The sequence below is a fragment of the Chiloscyllium plagiosum genome, unplaced genomic scaffold, assembly GCF_037043375.1.
Source record: "Chiloscyllium plagiosum isolate Xiang-an unplaced genomic scaffold, Cpla_swu_hap1 HiC_scaffold_8, whole genome shotgun sequence".
Lineage (NCBI taxonomy): Eukaryota > Metazoa > Chordata > Chondrichthyes > Orectolobiformes > Hemiscylliidae > Chiloscyllium > Chiloscyllium plagiosum.
In genome coordinates this window covers 56,974,193-56,995,369 of record NW_028270146.1, presented here as the reverse complement: position 1 = coordinate 56,995,369, position 21,177 = coordinate 56,974,193, and the positions used below count along the sequence as shown (strand labels likewise).

Sequence of the window (21,177 nt, the reverse complement as noted above, 5' to 3'; positions counted from 1 at the left end):
GCTCTACTAGTTTGCCACTCAAGTGATGTGAGGTGAACATTATTGCCACAGCAGTCCTCAAAGGCCACAATAAAGTGGAGTTGTTATCATGCCTCACTGGGATGGCACACTGGACATCAAGCCCAGCTATTCCAAGAGTTGTCACAGAAGTTTAAAATATGAAAGTGTGCTAAATAGAAGGCTCTGAGTGATTTGATTTACAATCGTAAAGTCTCTTAATTAATTACTGGTTAAAAACCACAGATATAGCAACTGGTGAGGGGAAAATAAATTGGCTTTCTTCAGACATTAGGTTGTTTTTTCACTGGAGAGGGAGCAATGCCATCTCCCTTTCCACATGTTTAAAGGCTTCTGGCCATTTTGTTTATCCCCACAAACTCCTCAGCTACCCAGGGCCAATCTTGTAGTTGTTGGCATCAATGATTAGTTACTACTCCACAGACCAATCAGCTAGTTGTTGCCAGCTGAATCTCACTTTGTACACAACCCCTGGTTCCAGCCCATCCAGATCTAACCTCCCTCCACTGCTTGACCAAAAAGCAGTTTAAAGACCACTTTCATGAGTGCTGGTAGCTGCTTTTAAAAGGTACAGCATTCCCTTTCATAATTTTTACTTTCAAAGGTCCTTTCCTCATTTCAGTTCAAAATACTGAAAAACAAAAAATACTGTTACTTTGTTATCCAAAATCAAATAATACCACTTTGTGTTTACGTTGTTGTCTGTAATCTTGCAAAGCTGCAAAAAGGTGCTGCAGTATAACTTTTAGCACACAATGTAATGGTTAGAAAATGGAGGCACATAATTTAAGACTTGCCTCTCTAAGCAATAATCAATTTCACGAATAAATGGTCTGGCTGGCTTTCATTATATATAAACCAGTTGCTTATTTCAATGCAATAATATAAATAACTTGATCCAAAATATTTGTTGTTTATAGAAAATCTGTTGCAATTTGTTAGTAGTATAATATGGGTCATTTAAATTCTTTCCTATCTTCCCAGGAACATTACTGGCGATCAGTGCTATTTCATAATCACTTTGACTATCTGGCAGAAAATGGTTATGAATTTGATGAAACTGCAAAACACCAGGCACTAAAGGAACAGCAGGAACTACTAATGAAGATGTTTGCTGTGAGTAAATTCTATATAATCTTGAGCAGCTGTTTCTGCAAACATACACATCCTCTCCTTCCTGTCTTTGAAGAGAGAGACAAAGTAAGGGGTTGTGAGTGCAATTACATTTCAAATGTACACTGGTGTTGCTAACATGCTGCCAGCATACTCAACTGGGTAGGCTGTATACCATTTGAACATCCTATTGCTTTTCTTTAAACAATGCAACGTTTGAGCTGCTGATTTAGCTAGTTAAATCAAAATTTGTGTTTATCTGACAGCTGCAGAATATACACAGACACTCTTAATATTAAAGCAATGCTTTGGTTCTTCTGAATATTTTTACCTTTTAATATTTAGTCTTCTTGAAACGGAAACTTCCATCATATATGCTGGTGGTAAATGGAACAGCTTTCTGGAGAATTAAAGCCATTCATTTATTGTTGCATACCGCAGTGGGGACAATCTGTGATTATCATTACATGCTCCTGTTTAATACAATACATGTGTAAAGCATCATCAGGTCTTAAATTTCATGATGTTTGATTTGATCGTCCAGTCATTGAGATGTATGACTTGTGTAACTGGCATTGCACCAACACTGAAATTCATACACAAAGTGTGCTAAGCAGAGCACCAGGTTCCTTCAGTTGTTTGTAGTCAGCAGAGCTGTGTTCAGCTAGCCCATGCTTGTGAAGCCAAGATTAGGAAGTACTTGCTGGACAATCCTGAGGGCACTATTAGCTACACTTACAACTGAACGAAGGTTATTAGTCATATTCATAATTCACCTACATTTGCTAGAAGTGGCATATGATTGTGTGCGGAAGCCAGTTTTTCCAGAGCGTGCTGAAATAAAAATAACAATTGTTAGAAATGTGCTCAAAATGTTTTGTCACAAGTTCATTAGCTGAAAAAGTCCAAAATGTTTGCCGGAACTGCTGAATATTCATGAGAATTTCTTTAGCTCAGATTTCCAATATACATAGCTTATTGTTTTTGTCTGGAAAGTCCTTGCATTTATTTACATAGTGTGCATTGTTAAACTTTTAAAAATATTTTTGAATTAATTTTTATAACAAGACTTATTAAATGAGTATTATCATCACATTTTCGTTGAAGCTCAATTGGAAAGAAAGCTAACATTCTGTTTGTCATTTAGCTGTCGTGCAAGGCAGAACGTGAATTCCGTTGTGAAGAACTCACTGAATTTATGACTCAGAACGTCTTAAATTTGGCTATCAAATATGCTTCACGTTCAAAACATCTAACTCTTGCCCAACGCCTTAGCAACCTCGCACAGGAGAAAGCTACAGCATTATTGACAGTACAAGATGAAGATGACTTTCAAGCTGATCCAAAGGCGAGGTATTGCTTTTTTGTTAATTTGTTATTGCAGTGTATTGTTTGGCTCAGTTGACTAGAATATGGTACTGAATGACACCAACAGCAGTGGTTCACTTCCACTTGCTGTGGTAATTCGTGGAGGCCTGTCTGCTTACTCTGCACTTGATGTAGAGGGGTGCCCATCAAGTTATATATCTGTTGTCTAAATCTAGTGGGGATAGATGCCTTTGGTACTTTGTGGACTATACCTCTTAACTCATTATTACCTATATTTCCATTTAATCATGAGCTATTTGAAAATGTATTTCCATAATTCAAATAATTCTATCCACTGAGATCGTTTTTCACAAGACCATATAACTTGTTTGCATGATATGAAAACAAAACTGCATGCATGACACAAAATAGGGGTATGCTTGTGGTATGCTTCAGGTTGTACTGTGGTTCAATCTGATATATTTCGAACTAGAAGATTTGCAGTTGTGATTTTACTTCATGTGAATACCTTAAAGGTATTTCAGCTTGCCCATACCATTTAATCAGCATTTTGCACTTTGAAACATCTCACCAAAATTTGTGATCAGGTGCTCATGCCTGTTCAAGTTTCATATTTCTCAGTAGTTCTGTTATAATCGATGTTGGTGTTCATAAGCATGTCTCAATGCTATTTTATTGTTTCATCACTTATTCCTACAAATGTGCAACAGTTGAAAGAAGGACTACATTTTATCCTTTCCTTTCTGAAATTTTTAATTTTATTAGTCAGATACTTTATGTTGAACTCTTTTGTGGAGAGATTGAAATCTCAGTCCTGTGGTTTATTTTGAAAATCACTTCAGTGTCCATGACAAGTAATTCAATATCCTCTTCTGAAACATGAACTGAATTTGAGTGGGAAAACCTCTAGGAATAAAATGGCACTTTAGAACTTGGGCTTTTTACACTTTTTTTATTTGATCTTAAATCCAATAAATTACACAGTTGATCAAATGAATTTAATGAGCATTTAACAATTTCATGTTGCTTTCAACTAATTGCAACCAAATGAAGAAGTTGCAAGTAACTTCAGAATCCAACTGCCACATTTTTTTGCATTTGCATTAAAACTTTGTGCACAAAAGTAGGCTTGTTTAATTATTTCAGGATGTAAATGTTAGTGGTCTAAATTTTGCTGGTTATTGAAACTGTCTTTCTCAAGCAGCTATAGAAGAACAGTGACCAAATGGAGTTCACATGTGCAACCTCCAGCTCAAAACTCCATTGAAAAGGAAGAAGGAAGTGAGGAAGATATTCAGAATAATGCAGAAGGAGATGGTAACAATGAATTGGATCCTGAGGAAACAGTTCATGCAAAGAGAAGTAAGTTTGGCTAGATATTCCACTTTCTAAATTTATTTTAGATGACTTTTTACATGTTTAGCATATTTAGAAGTCCAAACCAATTATGAGACCAGATTTTTATTCATTGCTCTGATATGAAATTATTTGAACAAGACTTGAACAAAAATTGTGCTTCAGCTCCTGTAGCTGCATGTCGTCATAGAGATGTACAGCACGGAAACAGACCCTTCGGTCCAACCCGTCCATGCCGACCAGATATCCCAACCCAATCTCGTCCCACTTGCCAGTACCCGGCCCATATCCCTCCAAACCCTTCCTATTCATATACCCATCCAAATGCCTTTTAAATGTTGCAATTGTACCAGCCTCCACCACTTCCTCTGGCAGCTCATTCCATACACGTACCACACTCTGTGTGGAAAAAGTCACCCCTTAGGTCTCTTTTATATCTTTCTCCTCTCGCCCTAAACTTATAACCTCTAGTTCTGGACTCCCTGACCCCAGGGAAAAGACTTTGTCCATTTATCCTATCCATGCCCCTCATGATTTTGTAAACCTCTATAAGGTCACCCTTCAACCTCTGACGCTCCAGGGAAAACAGCCCCAGCCTGTTCAGCCTCTCCCCATAGCTCAAATTCTCCAACTCTGGCAACATCCTTGTAAATCTTTTCTGAGCCCTTTCAAGTTTCACAACATCTTTCCGATAGGAAGGAGACCAGAATTGTACGCAATATTCCAACAGTGGCCTAACCAATGTCCTGTAAAGCCACAACATGACCTCCCAACTCCTGTACTCAATACTCTGACCAATAAAAGAAAGCATACCAAATGCCGCCTTCACTATCCTATCTACCTGCGACTCCACTTTCAAGGAGCTATGAACCTGCACTTTTTGTTCAGCAACACTCCTAGGACCTTACTTAATGGTAAGTGTATAAGTCCTGCTAAGATTTGCTTTCCCAAAATGCAGCATCTCGCAATTATCTGAATTTATCTCCATCTGTCATTTCTCGGCCCTTTGGCCCATCTGGTCAAGATCCTGTTGTAATCTGAGGTAACCTCCTTCACTGTCCACTACACCTCCAATTTTGGTGTCACCTGCAAACTTACTAACTGTACCTCGTATGCTCCCGTCCAAATCATTTATGTAAATGACAAAAAGTAGAGGGCCCAGCACCGATCCTTGTGGCACTTCACTGGTCACAGGCCACCAGTCTGAAAAACAGCCCTCCACCACCACCCTCTGTCTTCTACCTTTTGAGCCAGTTCTGTATCCAAATGGCTACTTGTCCCTATATTATGTGATATCTAACCTTGCTAACCAGTCTCCCAGGGGGAACCTTGTCAAACCCCTTACTGAAGTTCACATCTACGGCTCTGCCCTCATCAATCCTCTTTGTTACTTTTTCAAAAAAACTCCAACACTCTTTCGACCTTCCTGCTTAGCAAATCCTGATCCATTTTATATCAGTATTCAGAACTTTGAAGTAAATAGAAGAAAATATTTGTACAAGTAAATACTGATGTGTAATTTTTTACATGTTCCAAAAGTAACTTCTGTTTATTTTTGTGCTGGTAATATGTGTTTGAAGCAAACATATGCAGAAAACCACTTTGTTGTGTTGATTACTTATTGAAAACTGTTCTTCTGTACTGCAGGGTTAAATCCATTTAGTAAAAATCTTGGTCCCGTGGAACAAATAACTCCAAAATCAGGTACTGAGAGTAGTTTGCCATTAGTGTATATTAATTATGCATGTTACTTTGTTGTCTATTTAAAGGTGATAAAATAATATACTGACTTTAGTCTTCATTTAAAAGCCAACATATTGGCATTTAACACGTTTGCACAACTATGCATATTATATCATAGGCATTTGCATTGAATCAGCTGGCTGGTTGTCTAATTGTGAAAATTACGTTAATTACAAACTGAAAGTAGATGCTTAATTCAGGATTGCTTCCTTTTAAATGTGTCACTGCCAAAATGATTGTATCATAAAATCATTGATATAAATTTTAGAATGGAACAGTATTAGTGAAATTGAAAACTAGTATTGGATTTATGATACAGATTCTGATTTTATAACTTTCTTGTCAATAGTAACTCTTACAAACAGTATGCTTGCACGTGCCAATCCATTTAAGGTAAGAAATGATCGTACAGTACTTAAACTCTTTGTGATTATGAAGTTTTATCTGTCCTGTGAACTATTAATTGTTTACATGCATTGGTTTTAGAAGAAAACAATTTGATATCCACAAAGTAATTTGATTTAATGTGTGGCTTTGGTCACACAACTCAATTTGCCCTTCTCGAAAATAAAGCAAAAGGACTCTTTTTTTTTTTTTGCTTTTAAAGGAAGCTTCTCCCTAACAGAAAGAGAGAAGAGAAATAACAAGCTACAGTGATGTTCATTACCGAAGCCCAAATATTTCATACTTTGTTTCTCATTGGAAATTTAGTAGAATAATTTTTCTGTGAACAACCTTCTGCTGAGAACTCTTCCCTTCCCTTTACTTTTCTTTTCTCCAGCAACTTGGTCCTAACAGTATAGTCTTGGTTTATATTCCTAGAGCTATATTCCAAGTGGCATACCTGCTTGTGCATCCATGGCTGGGAGCCATCAGAGGCTCACCTCCCATTTCTGGAATCCATTTACACTTGTTGTTGCCACAGAAATGCAACCAACATCATCAAAGTCCTTTCCCACTCTTGTAATACCCTCTACCTCTTCCATCAGGCAGAAAATACAGAAGCTTGAACACGCACCAACATCCCATCAGATCTTCTCCTCCTCACCCCCATTGACATCTAGGCAGTGCAATGCAGATCTGAACCATCTCATTTGCAAATCTCTCAAAATCTATTTCCTCTTGTTCTTGATCCTTTTATTAGTGGGAGCAGTTTCTCTGTGTTTACCCCCACGTGACCTCTCAGCACTTCTCTTCAACCCTCTCTCCAAAATAAAAAGTTCTAAGCTGTCTGATTTATCTTCCTAAATGGAATTTTTCATCCCTGGAACCATTCTTGTAAAATCACTCTTGACATTCCAGTGGGTTCATATCCCATGTGGCACACTACTCCAACTGAGGTTTAACAAGTGTCTTTTATAATTAAGCATAAACTCTTTGCTCCTTATACTTCGTGCCTATGTTAATATATCCCAGGGTACTATATGCTTTATTGACTGTTCTCTCCAATTGTCCTGCCACCTTCAGTGATAGAGTTATAGAGGTCTGCAGTTCAGTTAAAGCCCTTTGGCCCATCGAATCTGTACCAGCCAAAAACAATCACATCTATTCTAATTCTGTTTTCCAGCACTTGGCCCATAACCTGTGTACATTGGCATTGCAAATATACATTTAGATACTTTACATTTTTTACATTACATTACATGTAATGTAAAATCAGAGCTGAAAAATGTGTCGCTGGAAAAGCGCAGCAGGTCAGGCAGCATCAAAGGAGCAGGAGAATCGACATTTCGGGCATAAGCCTGAAGAAGGGCTTATGCCCGAAATGTCAATTCTCCTGCTCCTTTTATGCTGCCTGACCTGCTGCGCTTTTCCAGCAACACATAGTTTACTATATTTCCAAGTTTCAAATTATCCATGTGCTTTGAACTTGTGGCTCATTAGATTACTACGTATCAAGAAAAGCAAAGCCCCAGTGCTGACCAGTTGGGATGTCCAAAACAAACCTTACTGCAGCCAAAAAAAAGTATCCATTCATCTGTTTCCTATTGCTCAGCTAAGTTTGTATCCACATTGCTTATTTCCCTTTTGTCCCATGAACTAAACCTCTCTCATAAATCTGTAGTTTTTAAATAAATCCACATACATCATATCAGCAACATTAGCTCACTGAATCTTTCTGTTAATTTGTTTTTAAAAAATCCAAGTTAGCTAAATATGACTTTTCTTTTAGAAATTCCTGCTGATTCTCACAATAGAAATCAGCTTTTTCCATGAGACTGCTAAATCAATACCGAATAATTGTAGAAGCTTCCATACCAGTGAATTTACTTTTATTAGTTTGTAATTGCTGAACTTATTCTACTTTAAACAAGGGCAAAATGTCTTAAATTTTCCAAAGCTCTTGTACACTCTGAGCCAAGGGAAGAGTGAAAGATTATGACCATTTCACTTCCTTATATGCTTCTCATCTGGTCTCACTGCCTTATCACCCATAGACTATCCAACCATATGATATTGGACCAGAAGGAAGCCATTCACTGAGAGCATGGCTGAACTGATAAACCTCAAATTCGCATTCCTGCTTTATCCCCATAACCCTTGATTTTCTTACTAATTAACTTTCTATCTCAGCCATGACAATACTTAATGACCAGCCTCTGCAGCCACCTATTCTTGACATCTGTAAACTTCTGCTTCTCTTGTCCAAGTCAATAAAATACATTGTAAATAATTGTAGCATTGTAAGTAATAGTTTTAGGTTGCCAACCTGAAAATGCCCTTCAATCCAAATCTGTCACTCCTATTAGGTAGGAGAAAGTGAGGACTGTAGATGCTGGAGATCAGAGCTGAAAATGTGTTGCTGGAAAAGCGCAGCAGGTCAGGCAGCATCCAAGGAACAGGAGAATCGACGTTTTGGGCATAAGCCCTTCTTCAGGAAGAAGGGCTTATGCCCGAAACGTCGATTCTCCTGTTCCTTGGATGCTGCCTGACCTGCTGCGCTTTTCCAGCAACACATTTTCTACTCCTGTTAGGTAGCCAATTGTCTATCACTACTTATACTACTCCAAACACAGTGACATCTTGTCTTATTAAGTAGCCTTATGTACAGTCCCTTATCAGATGTCTTTTGGCAATCCCCAAATACGATAAATCTACTGGTTCCATTTTATCTATTCACCTTGTTAATACATTTGACACACTTGATTTCACCTTCATGAAGCTCTGCTTGATTAGGTACTTCTGCATGCTTTATTTTGTATTCTTTATAATAAATTGTTTTGCTTTCCCAACAACAGATGTCAACAGACCTATAGTTACCTGTTTTGGCTCCTTCCCTCTTGAAGGATGTCTAATGCAACTTTCCACTCCGCTGGTGATTTCCCAGAATCTAGGGATTCTGTGCATCCATTATCTCTGAGCTGCTTCCTTTTAAAATCCTAGGTTGCAAACCTTTGGGTTTAGGGAACTTGTTGGCCTTTAGCCCATTAGTTTTCCTACTGTTTCTTCTCTAGTGGTTTGTTATTGTATTTTTTTCCCTGGCTGCTTTAGCACTTGATTATTTAGTACTTTTGGATTTCTATTCGTGTCCTTTACTGTCAAGATGCAAAACCTTTATTCCACTATTTCCTGGCTGTCCATTATTATTTCCCTAGCTGCATTCAATAAGGGGTTTATGTTCACTGTGACCACTCTTTTTTTTTTTGCTTTTTATATATACCTAAGGAAGCTCTTGTCCATTTTTATGTTATTTGCAAGGTCGCTGATATAGTTTATTTTCTCCATCATCTTTTGTAATCTTTTATTGGATATTAAAACTTTTCCAAACTCTGTTTTACCACTAATCTTTGTCCCATTGTGTTTTTTCCTTTCAATTTGATAACATCCTTAACTTACTGGTTAACTGTGATCGATTTATCTCCTTCCTACAGTCCTTGTTCTTCACTGGAATAGAGCTTTGCTGTGAACCATGAACTGCTATTGTTTCTTAACCATCTTTTCTTCCCGCCCAAGTTTCTCTCACACGAACTAAAAGTTAAATTCTACCATATTATAATCACCGTTAACTAAGCGGGTTTTTTACTCAGATCATTTATTAAACTTCCCTTATTGCACATTGCAGTACTTCCTCCTGGTTAATTTTGAGCCCTTTTAGTGACTTCCTCTTGTCACCAAGAGGCAGCATCTGTTTACTTGGCAAAGGTGGATCCAAATTATTCATTTAACTCTTAAGCCATGCCTTTTGCTTTTAATGTTCGTATAGAACTCTTTGTGGCTCCCTTTTGTGTTGGATGCCTGTCTTTTCTCATAATGCCATTTTACTTTTCAAATATGCTTTTTCAACTCTCCTCTGGAACCTCTTGGTTCTTAGTTATACTCTCTCCCTAAGAATTGTCAAAAGTACACTTACCTTTATTTGTATCTCCTTTTTTATCCAGGAAGCTCTAAATCTGTTTATCCTGCTTTTCCATTTTGAGGGTGTGTACTTTGTATGTACCCAAACCATGTCTTCCCCTGAATGTAGCCATTGTTCACCTACAGTTTTTGTTTCTGTTCTTACCCCATTGAAGCCAGCTCTCCACGAATTAATTATTCTTACTCTGGATTAACAAAATGCTGCACAAGAAACACATTACGAGCTCTGTTCAGGTGTTGTCTTACCACTTTATATGTAAGTTCCACTATGCTTTGTTTTAATCTGTCTAGCAGTAATAAAATCAGCAGGTTTGGTAGCTTCTGTGGAAAGAAGAACAGAATTGACATTTCTGTCCTCGCCTTTCCTCTGTTTTTGTGAAAAGACATAGACCTCAAAACCTAACCCTGTTTCTCTCTCCACAGAAGCTACCAAATCTGAGAATTCCAGGATTTTCTGTTTTCATTTCAAATTTCTGACATCCCTGAGCCTTTACTTTTGTAAACGTTAATATGGCATTTTATTTGCTCAGCCAAGATGTTTTTTCCTTTTCAGGTAACATCTGGTGGAATATCCCCTGCATTGGTTGGAAATCATGCGCGTAACACCAATATTCTAGATAGCATGGCAAAAATTAATAAGAAAGCATCAAGTAACAACAGCCAATCTGCAAGTAGTGAGAAATCACTGCTTCTGAAACCTCTGGTCTCAAAACCAAAAGCCAAACAGGTACAAGCATTTTCAGAATTTGCTTTATTAGAATCAGGAACTACGTTGTTTTGTTTTTTAAGTGCATGATTGTTGTACCAGTTGGGTGTAAAACCTAGTATGGGATTGAGCTGTGCAGGCCAAAAAATCCCGATTTGTCTTCTGTTTTGTGATGTATTGGTTGTTCACTGCCCAAGTGGTCGTTGACATATTCCTACTGCTGTTCTCTGTAGCCCTGTTGGGAGTTATCACATCCTGTAAAACCCCAACAATCTTCAGCATCTCTTTGGAAAATTACATGTAGACATTGCATTATGATCTAACTGAGTATGCAGCCTTATCCATTTAACTGCTTATGCAGCCTTTAACTAGCTGCCTCTGCTCAAATGTGAAAATACCTTTGATGTCAGACATTTGTAAAAGCTTGTGGAACAAGTACTCAATTACAATTTATGGGAGAATATTTAAAATTTGTATATCAATATCAAGAGTCATTAAAGGAAAAAAGTAAGTCCTGTGTGCTACCTTTTTTATTTAACTCCAGATATATTACCTAACCATTTTTTAAATATCAAACATTTTTTTTGTAAGCATTTGTTCACAAAGCTAGTTCTTTTTAAAAACAGGTTTGGGTGTTTTGCAACACTTGCATTGCAAGATAAGATGTAGAAATAAAAAAAAACTTGACCTTTTAAAACTCCCATGTGGTGATAATTACATTAGAGTTCATGATTTCTATAATTAATTTGTGTAAGGATTGAGCAAGTCCTACGCTCTTCTGCAGTCACTCCAAAACTGATGAACTGCCTGACAAAAAAACCACAATTTCTGTTACAATATTCAGGCTGTTAATCTTCAGTTTGGCATCTTATTTTACCTATTTTCTTTTCAAAGATCCAAGCTACACTGTTCCAGCCAGCCAACTCTAAATTCAGCAGTAAAACTGTGGAAGAAAAAGCAATTGAGGCTCCTTCTGTACAATCAATCATCCCTGACAACAACAACACAGAAAACAAGAAGTGAGTGCTTTTAAAATTATACACAATGGATGTGCACTTTAGATAATCTTTAATGCTACCGGAAATCTAGCAATTTGTGTCAGAAACCATCGCAGAGTTTCTTTCAAGAAAGTGTTATTTACTGACTTGTTTGTTGGAAAATAGTGATTACAAGATTCAATGTGTTTCCAGTTAGTCACCATACAGATTCTACTTTGAAGCTTAAACCTATTATCTCCAAAATCAGTATTGTATTAGAATTTCTAACAATTTAATGTGATTAGTAAACATTAGCTGTTATAATACAACAATAATGTTTTTTCTTTGTAAAAAGGCCTAAGAAGACAGGTTTCCAACTTTGGTTGGAAGAAAGTCGAGAGGATATTGTTGCTGAAAGTCCAGGTTTATCAGAAGAAGAAATAATTAAGGAAGGCATGAACAGATTCCGTGTTCTGTCATCTGAGGAGAGGAAGGTATGAAAATTCAGGCCTGGAATAGTTTTTAGCCTTTTTAATATTTTAGTTTTTGTTTTTTGATTGATAACTTCTGTCTGATTTTACTAATTGCTTAATTTGCAAGCATTTGATTTCTTCAAATAATAATAATAATTAACCAGTCAACCTATTTCATTTGCTTTCAAATGAAAGTAGATGCTTGGTAAAATATTTGTAGTCATACCTTTAACACATCCTACTGTTGTAGTTATATAGATTTTCCATTCAGTTACTTTGGATTACTCCTTTGCATTGGTTGGGTATAATGTAAGAGAATGCACCTATTCTACAAATACTTGTTTAATATATTGAATAGATATTTGAATCTGAGCAGATCCATGCAGTAAAACTGGTGCATAACAACAATCCCACATTTATCATGAATATCTAATTTTAAAAATCTACAGGTTTCAATAATGTTAAATTGATAATAAAAACAAATCTATATAGGTATTTTAAGGTACGTGCACTGCTGAGATTTATTTTCATCAATACTGGGAAGTCTAGCAGAAATCAAATTGGAAACTGTGTCAGCACCAGCGCTACTTGATTTTGATTGTACTGCTCATAGACTACAAAACAAAGTACAACTGAATAGATTTGAAGTGGCTGTTGCTGAGGAATCATATCTACGTAAATTTAGTAGTATTGATTTTGTTTCTTTGTGATCTGATGACCTGTTATTTAAGCAGGATTGACAGGTGCAGAAACACATCTGTTTAGGTTTACTTAATTGGAAGACAACATTGGAGAGTAAAATATGAAATTTCACTGCAGCGTTTGTGCTTTGAATTTGAAATTAATCTGAGGTGAAATCTTAAAGTAGTGGACGAGGAATTCCAATTGAAGCTGAGTCAGAGGTCGAGGGGGATCAGCCAACTGGATGTTTCATATTTGATTTTATTTTGCTTCTGATAATGGAGTAATGACATTTTCAGTGCAGCTGTTTTGTTTTTAGTTTTTGGGAATCAGCTAGCTGAAAAAGAAAAAAAATAAATTAGTCATTCAACATTTGCAGAAATTCTGCAATTAAACCTAGTGATTTTTTTCTGCCAAAGAACTGAATATGACTCAAAACGTTTATACGAAGGAAAAGCATAAAGGAAAATGTAGAATGTAAGTTTTATACTGTAGTTGCAAGGGCACCCCTTTAAAATTTTCTCTTTAATTATGCAGAATATTTGGACAAGTATGACAGAGACATACTTGTTCTATCGGGTCTTGGGATAGAACCATAGATAAGGAAATTGTAAATTTTGCCTCAATGTCACCAAGTCAAAAACCTGGGACTCCCTCCCGAATAGTGTTGTGGATGTACTTGCAACTCAGGGATTGCTGTGGTTCAAGAAGTGAAACTTTTCCAAGAGCATTTAGCAACAGGCATCAACAGGTGATATTATCGTGCGATTATTAATCCAGAAACTCGGCCAAGGTCTGGGGATGCGGGTTCAAATCCTGGATGGCAGATGGTGGAATTTGAATTCAATAAAAAGTATCTTGACTTAAATGTCGAAGGGAGGAGGCAATGGCCTCGTGGTATTATCGCTAGAGTGTTAATCCAGAGACCCAGGTAATGTTCTGGGGCCCCAGGTTCAAATCCTGCTATGGCAGATGCTGTAATTTGAATTCCATAAAATCTGGAAGTAAGAGTCTAATGATGACCATGAACCCATTGTCGACTGTTTGAAAAATCCATCTGGTTCATTAATGTCCTTTTAGGGATGGAAATCTGCCATCCTGATCTGGTCTGGCCTACATGTGACTGCAGACCCACAGCAAAATGGTTGATTCCTAACTCATTTGAGATGGACACAAACGCTGGGCTTGCTGGTCATGTTCATGTCATATGGAGAAAAAAAAAATGTTATTTTCTCCATTTGTTAAACTAATATTAAAACAAATATTTATCTGCAGCATTGCAGTGAACAGAGATGCGTACAGCTCCTCATGAGCTATGGCTGATTTTGAATCTGTTCCCACAGTTCCAGGTGCCATCTGAAGCCCTTGTTCTTCTGGTTGATAAAGGTTGTGTTTTTGAAAGTACTGTTAAAGGAGCTTTAACAAGTGTCTGCATCACTGTGTGCCAGTGGTATGGAATGAATGTTGAAGGTGATAGGTGAGGTGCTGATCAAATAGGCTGTTGTGTCCTGGATGGTTTTAAGCCTCTTGAGTGTTTCGGAGTTGTAGGCAAGTGGAAAGTATTCCATCACACTCTTCACTTGTGCTTTGTAGGTGGTGGATTGTCTTTGGAAAGAGATGAAGTGAGTCACTTATCACAGAATTCCCAGTTTCCAAATGGCTCTAACAGTCACTTTATTTGCCTGGCTCATCCAGTTAACTTTCTGATCAGGAATTCAATGTTGAATTGCCACTGAATGTCAATAAGTGGTTCTTCCTTGTCTCTTCTCTCTTGATGGCTGTGGTCTGGCATTTTGTGGCACGAATATTACTTGACGCTTGTAAGCCATTGTGTTGGGTGCATTAGTCAGAGGAGGATGGGTTGTTCTTTGCAGGATCAGTGTGGACTTGTTGGGCCTGAGGGCCTGTTTCCACTCTGTAGGGATTCTAATCTAATCTAATCTAAATATTGTCCTGGTTTTGCTGGGTGTGGATAAAGACCGCTTTGATACTTGAGTTGCTGTAGTCATAGCGAGTGTCACCATTTGTGACCTTAAGGACAAAGGAAGATCATTGATGAAACAAATGATGTTTGAGCCTCGGACACTATCCTAAGGAATACCTAATTTGGAGGTGCCGGTGTTGGACTTGAGTGTACAAAGTTAAAAATCACACAACACAAGGTTATAGTCACATAGATTTATTTGGAAGCACGAGCTTTGGGAGTGCTGCTCCTTCATCAGGTGATTGTGGAGAATAAGATTGTAAGAACACAGAATTTATAGCAAAAGTTATTGTTGGGGGGGGGGGGGAGGTTTGAGTGTCTGTGAGAGGGTGTGTGTGTGAATGTAAAGGCTTTAAGTCTGTGACAGGGTGTGTGTGTGTGGGGTGTGTGTATGTGTGTGAGCGTAAAGGGATTTAAGTCTGTGACAGGGTGTGTATGAGAGGTGTGTGTGTGTGTGTGTGGTGCAATGAGGTCACCTGTAGTGTGACACGAACCCAAGGTCCCGGTTGAGGCCATCCCATGGGTACTGAACTTAGTTATCAGCCTCTGCTCGGCCACTTCTCGTTGTTGCCTGTCCCGAAGTCTACCTTCGAGGATGGTCACCCAAAGGTCTGAGGTCAAGTGACCCGGACCGCTGAAGTGCCCTCTGACTGGAGGGGAACATTCCTGTCTGTTGATTGTTCTGTGGTGTTCTCCCCTTGCCCCCCCCCCCCCCCCCCACCACCACATATAAGTTTGTGGGGTGAATTTGTACTTGCAGAATTACATTTTACTTTGCTCAAAAACTGCATGAATCTATGTAAGATTCTGTAAATCTGTTCTTTAGATTAGAATCAGTCTGACCATTGTGGCACAGACAGTCTCACACAGGGCACCTCACATCTTCAATACCTTATCTGGGCCGACATGGCACCTATTGTTAAAGTGCACTTGAGAATGTAAATTTTTTAAAAAAGTTTTGCGATTTACAGATGAAAGAAACAATCCAAGTCTTTTTCAATATATAATTTCAGTTACATCACACTGTAAACTTTTGCTATAAATTCTGTCTTACGATCTTATTCTCAACAATCACCTGATGAAGGAGCAGCGCTCCAAAAGCCAGTGCTTTCAAATAAACCTGTTGGACTATAATCTGGTGTTGTGATTTTTAACTAAGGAATTCCTGTAAGCATGTCCTGAGGTCGAAATGATTGGACTCTAAAAATCACAGCCTTTGTAGTTTGTCCTTTTTATGCTAGTGGAAGTTTGCCCCCAATTCCCATTTATGTCAGTGTTACCAGAACCCCCTAAGTCCATACTTAGTCAGTTGCTTCCTCTTTTTGTCTGTAGTTTTACTCCATAACGGTTCTGCTGAATTTTATTGGGATTAATTGATTTCGCCTCAAGGTTTTTAATTTAAAGGCTTGGTTTTGAATGACAGATGGAGAAGTCACAAACCAAAATTCAGTACTCTATTTGTTCACTTGTTCTGGTTTTTGCCTGCTTGTCTTAGTGATAATTCCTTCACCCCACCAGCTCAACATTATTATCATGAGGTGTGTAAATAATTCCTATTAAAGCCATGCATCCTTCGCTATTCTTTTACCCTACATATAATACTTTCACTAAGATCCCTTGCTTCTATAGTTAGTGTATGTCTTCCCCATATCCTCTCGATGTTGATGTTTTTTATTGACTGGGATATTTTGCTCCCAGTGTTACTCTTGTAGAATATGCAATAGCTGCGATATGACATTTAGCAGAATTTGTGCATTTAGAGTGTTTTCTTACAATACATGAATTTGATGACAGAATTCTTATCTAAAACACAAAGATATCCATAATATATCTTATTGGTTTTCCTCTTTTTTAAAAACTTTTTGGATGCCCCTCACTCCATTCCAACCCATTCCTCACAATTACTTTAAATTTTTACCTATATCATATTTACTCCAACCTAGGCCTCCAGCTTATGTGACAGGCTACGTCTGTCTCCTCCGACACAATTTTTTTGGTCAAATGTATATCCCTAATCTTTCCTGCTGCCTGGTCCAACATGTAGGGAGGAGAATGTCTTAGGACTTTGAGTGCAACCCCACTAATTGGATGTATTTTAATGCCTTTCAGTCTTGCCTATCATTTGTCCTAGTGTAACCAGGAATGGCTGCATAGTTTGTAACCCTTATGCATGAAGTTAAATTGCATATGGCCCTTTTAAGTAGAGTGGAAGCTCTTTTGATTGGCTTCAGTATAGTGTTGAATGATGACCAAACTGCTTGGCCACCTAGCAGTGCAGATTTAAATTATTCTTCTGGTGATGTTATTTCCAGACCTGGACGGAGAAAGCTAAAAGAAGCGGAAGCATTGACAATATGCCTGATGCAGAGGATGCTCAAAAACGCAAGCGTGTGGAAGAGCTTCATGAAGATAACCTGGAAAGCAAAGATGAAAACTCTGAAGCACCTGGAAGCTTGGCAAAAAAACAGAAACAACAGCATGTATCCACTAATTCAAGATTGGCTGCCTTTGCCTTCAAAAAGGAGTAGCATTGCTGCATATTACTTGACCACAGTTTGAACATTTCAGTATTTCTACCACATTTATTGATTTGTCAATAGTTATATAGTTTAGACAAAACAAGACTGTATATTTTTTTAAAGTTCACATTAAGGATGCAATTTGGCCATTGTGTTCATCCTGTACAGTGATTTTTCTAGTTCAGCTAAAAATGATCTTGAGTAGAACAAAAACGTTTTTTTTAAATGACAACTCTCTATTTTAGGTGTGATTGACCAAGGCCTAGTAGCTGGTTGTGTTATCTGTAGTATTTACTGCAATGGTGTATAGTGGAGAGTGGAAGCACAGGTCGTGGATAGAATGGCAATATCGATAAATCAAATTAATGTGCACCAAGACAACATTTTTGAAATACATTTTCTTTGTTGTAAATCATAACCTGAGAAGTTTAACAGTAGTGAATTGTAATAAGGTGAACTCTGGAGACTTTAATGGGGATGTACGGATAAATTATGAATTCAGTGGAATATAATTTTGAAACACCTGCTGCCCTTGGCACTTGCAATTAATTAGTTTCGTTATTTCCAGTTATTCATCCACTTGCAAAGAAATGTAGGTCAAAATCTTCACAGATTTCAGTGTTTTATAATTATATGTCAATGTATACTTATGGCAAGATATTAGCTTTCGTTCAGCACAAGTTTTTTTTTTAAGTTTGAATTTTAAATGTGTTTTTTTATAGGAATTAAACTGGATCTCTTTCGGTACAGTATTTGTATTCCTCATTGATTTCTTATAAGGTTTCAAGAGTAGTACAGTGTGTTAAAATGAAAACGTATCAGACTGAAAAGTAGAAAGATAGCAAAGGTTCAGTTTGGACCTGAATCATTATTTTGGTTCTCCATCATTTTGTCTTGACTTATGGTTTTCTTTAGATTTATAAATTGATACCTTTAATTTCCTCAAAAATTATAGATAACCCTACAAGTAACAAAATAATTAACATTAAATGATAACTGTGGTGGAATAGGTTATCTTTAAATAATCAAGAAATATTATTTGTCTCAGCACATCAAGTTTCATCATATAATGAAACAATAAAGCTGTATGCAGACAGATCCCTTAATGCTTGAGTTTTTCTATTCACTCATGAGACATGGGTATTGCTGGCTGGCCAGCATTTATTGCCTGTACCAAGCTGCACGAACAGTGGCTCAGTTCATTTCAGAGGACAGTTGAAAATGCATGCTAAGGGTCTGGAGTCACATGCAGTCCAGGTGAGGGTGGCAGATTTCCTGCCCAGAAGGGCATTAGTGAGCCAGATGGATTTTGCCAACAATTGACAGTGGCATTTTTCATTGAGTTTTCATAGAGTCCTTACAGTGTCGAATCAAGCCCTTTGGCCCAACAAGTCCACACCGACCCTCCGAAGAGTAACCCACCCAGACTCATTTCCCTTTATTTCCCCCTGACTAACGCACCTATTACTATGGGCAATTTATCATGGCCAATTCACCTGCACATCTTTTGGACTGTGGGAGGAAACCGGAGTACCCGGAGGAAACCCACGCAGACACAGGGAGAACGTGCAAACTCCACACAGTCAGTCGCCCGTGGCTGGAATCGAACCCGGTCGCTGGCGCTGTGAGGCAGCAGTGCTAACCACTGAGCCACTGTACCGCCAGTGGCGTCATGGTCATCATTAGATTCTTAGTTGCAATGTCTTTTGTAATGACTTCAAATACCACCATCTGCCGTGGAAGGATTTGAATGTAGGTCCTCAGAATATTCGCTGAGTTTCTGGATTAATAGTCTTCTGATAATACCACTAGGTCATTGCCTCCCCTAAAGTTAGAATAGTTGGAGCCCAATATGCATATAAAAGATGAAAACAGAGTTCTGAGCTTTGTCATTGCATTTGTCATTGGCAGTGACAGGCATTAAGTAAGTGCTTTGTTACGCAACATTTTTGGATAAAACTGAGCATAATGTATATTTATATGGGAAGCTTTAACACACCAATCTTCACTTGGCAAAATTGAATGCAAACAAATTTCTGGCACTACAAAATAACAATTATAACAGTTGAGATTTATAAATGTTCTTTGTAAGTTCCTGTGCACTTATTTCTGTCTAACATTTTTACTTTTCAAAACAAAACTTAAATTCAGGGCTTTGCGTTTGACTTTGGATTTCAGAGGTCACACATTTGAAAGATGCTAGTGAAGAAGCCTTGGTGAATTGTTCCTGTCTGTCTAGTTGTAACTGATGTACACTGCACCTGCATGAGGTGAAAGGATTGAATGTTTAAGATGGTGGATATGATGCGAGTCAAGCAGGCTGTATTGTATTGGATGACATTGAGTGTTATTGGAGCCGCACTTCATACAAATAAGTGGAAACTATTCCATTATATTCTGATTTGTGCCTTGTTTGTGGTGGACAAGATTTATGAGGCAGAAAGTGAGTCACAATTCCAAGGTTCTGGCTTGCTTTCCTAGCTATTGTATTTATATGACTGACCCAGAATGCAGATAGTAGGGGATTTACCAGTAATAATGTCATTGAACCCAAAGTGGAGGTGCATCAGCTTGCTTGGTATGAATGCTACTTGCCATTTAGTAGCCCACAAATGAATTGTCCGGGTCTTGTTACATGTGAGCATAAACTGCTTCATTATCTGAGAAATGAAACTGAACAATGTGCAATCATCAGTGAACATCTCCACCTGGGGTTTCGTACAATGAAGGGAAGGCCACAGCTAAAACAGGTAAGGTATTTGACCCAGAGGAATCCCTGTAGTGAGGCTTTGTGATTGTTCTCCAGCAACCAAAGTCATCTTCCTTTATGCTAGGTATGACTCCAACCAATGGAGCGTCCTGCCTCTGATAAGCCATTGATTTAAATATTACTAGGGCTCCTTGATGTCACACTCTAACAAATGGCGGCTTGATGTCAAGGGTACTCCATCTCACCTCACCACTGGAAATCAGCTCTTTTATGTTTGAACTAAGGTTGCATGAGGTGTGGAACAGAGTGGTCCTTGCAACATCTAAACTGTATCAGAGACCAGGTTAATTAGTAAATGCCACTTGGTATTACATCTGATCGTACCCGTTATTGTTTTGCTTGTGGTTAAGCAGCTCATAGAGCTATATTTGGCCGAATTAAATGTGCCCTGCTTTCTATGGACAGGAAAATTTTGCATTTTGAGGCATTTGGCTGATTTTTGTGGCTGTAATGTAGATGAAGTAGTAGTTCACCCCCTCAGTGAGGAGAACTGAATATGATATATGGTCTGGCCACAGCAATGTACAATAAGATAATTACTTCTCACTTATGCAGTTATTTTTACTGTTCACACCTATTGGTTGGTCTATCTTAGCTGGACATGTTTATGTTAAGTTGGTTAGGACTCTTGCTGGAACTACCAACTTCAATTGAACTTCCATCCCCTGTGTTTCAATATACTTCAATTTGATTAACTATTTGGAGAAGTCATTTGCTTATGGTTTTTGATTGTGAATACTTGGGAGAAGGTAATATCTTTTGTGTATTCATCCAGCTTTAATTTGTGTCATTTATTGCTTTATGGGAATTGGGAAAATTGGATGGAAAATCGATGCTGTTGTCTGTAATAACCTCATCAGATTTTTGGATCACATGGAGGGCCAAAGTTAGATGTTAGTGGGAACTGATCTACTCATCTCATGTTCTGGATGTATACATGTCACTTTTTCTTGCTTGTTTTCTTGTGACATCTCCATAATGGAATTAGTTTGAAAATATAAAGACTGTGCTTATTGTCTTGTTCAATGGTGAAAAATGTACAGTTGTCATCATTGTGACATCATTGGCTCAATGTGGCATATCCTGTAAATAAATGACAAATTATGTTTGCATTTCTCCAAGATTCGGTGTGATTTGTTATTGAGCCATCTG

General features: G+C 37.9%; 1 protein-coding gene across 1 annotated transcript in view; it reads left to right on the top strand.

The window, feature by feature from the left end:
- LOC122546615 (WD repeat and HMG-box DNA-binding protein 1-like) overlaps nucleotides 1–21,146 on the top strand; it is a 35,746-nt gene extending 14,600 nt beyond the window's left edge. The window contains exons 8-16 of the mRNA XM_087990214.1: nucleotides 1,003–1,134; nucleotides 2,279–2,484; nucleotides 3,665–3,822; nucleotides 5,464–5,520; nucleotides 5,909–5,952; nucleotides 10,469–10,642; nucleotides 11,516–11,640; nucleotides 11,954–12,092; nucleotides 17,049–21,146. Coding sequence (XP_087846340.1) covers nucleotides 1,003–1,134; nucleotides 2,279–2,484; nucleotides 3,665–3,822; nucleotides 5,464–5,520; nucleotides 5,909–5,952; nucleotides 10,469–10,642; nucleotides 11,516–11,640; nucleotides 11,954–12,092; nucleotides 17,049–17,264 — 1,251 coding nt within the window. The 3' untranslated portion in view covers nucleotides 17,265–21,146. The remainder of the gene's footprint in view (nucleotides 1–1,002; nucleotides 1,135–2,278; nucleotides 2,485–3,664; nucleotides 3,823–5,463; nucleotides 5,521–5,908; nucleotides 5,953–10,468; nucleotides 10,643–11,515; nucleotides 11,641–11,953; nucleotides 12,093–17,048) is intronic.
- The last annotated feature ends 31 nt before the right edge of the window (nucleotides 21,147–21,177 follow it).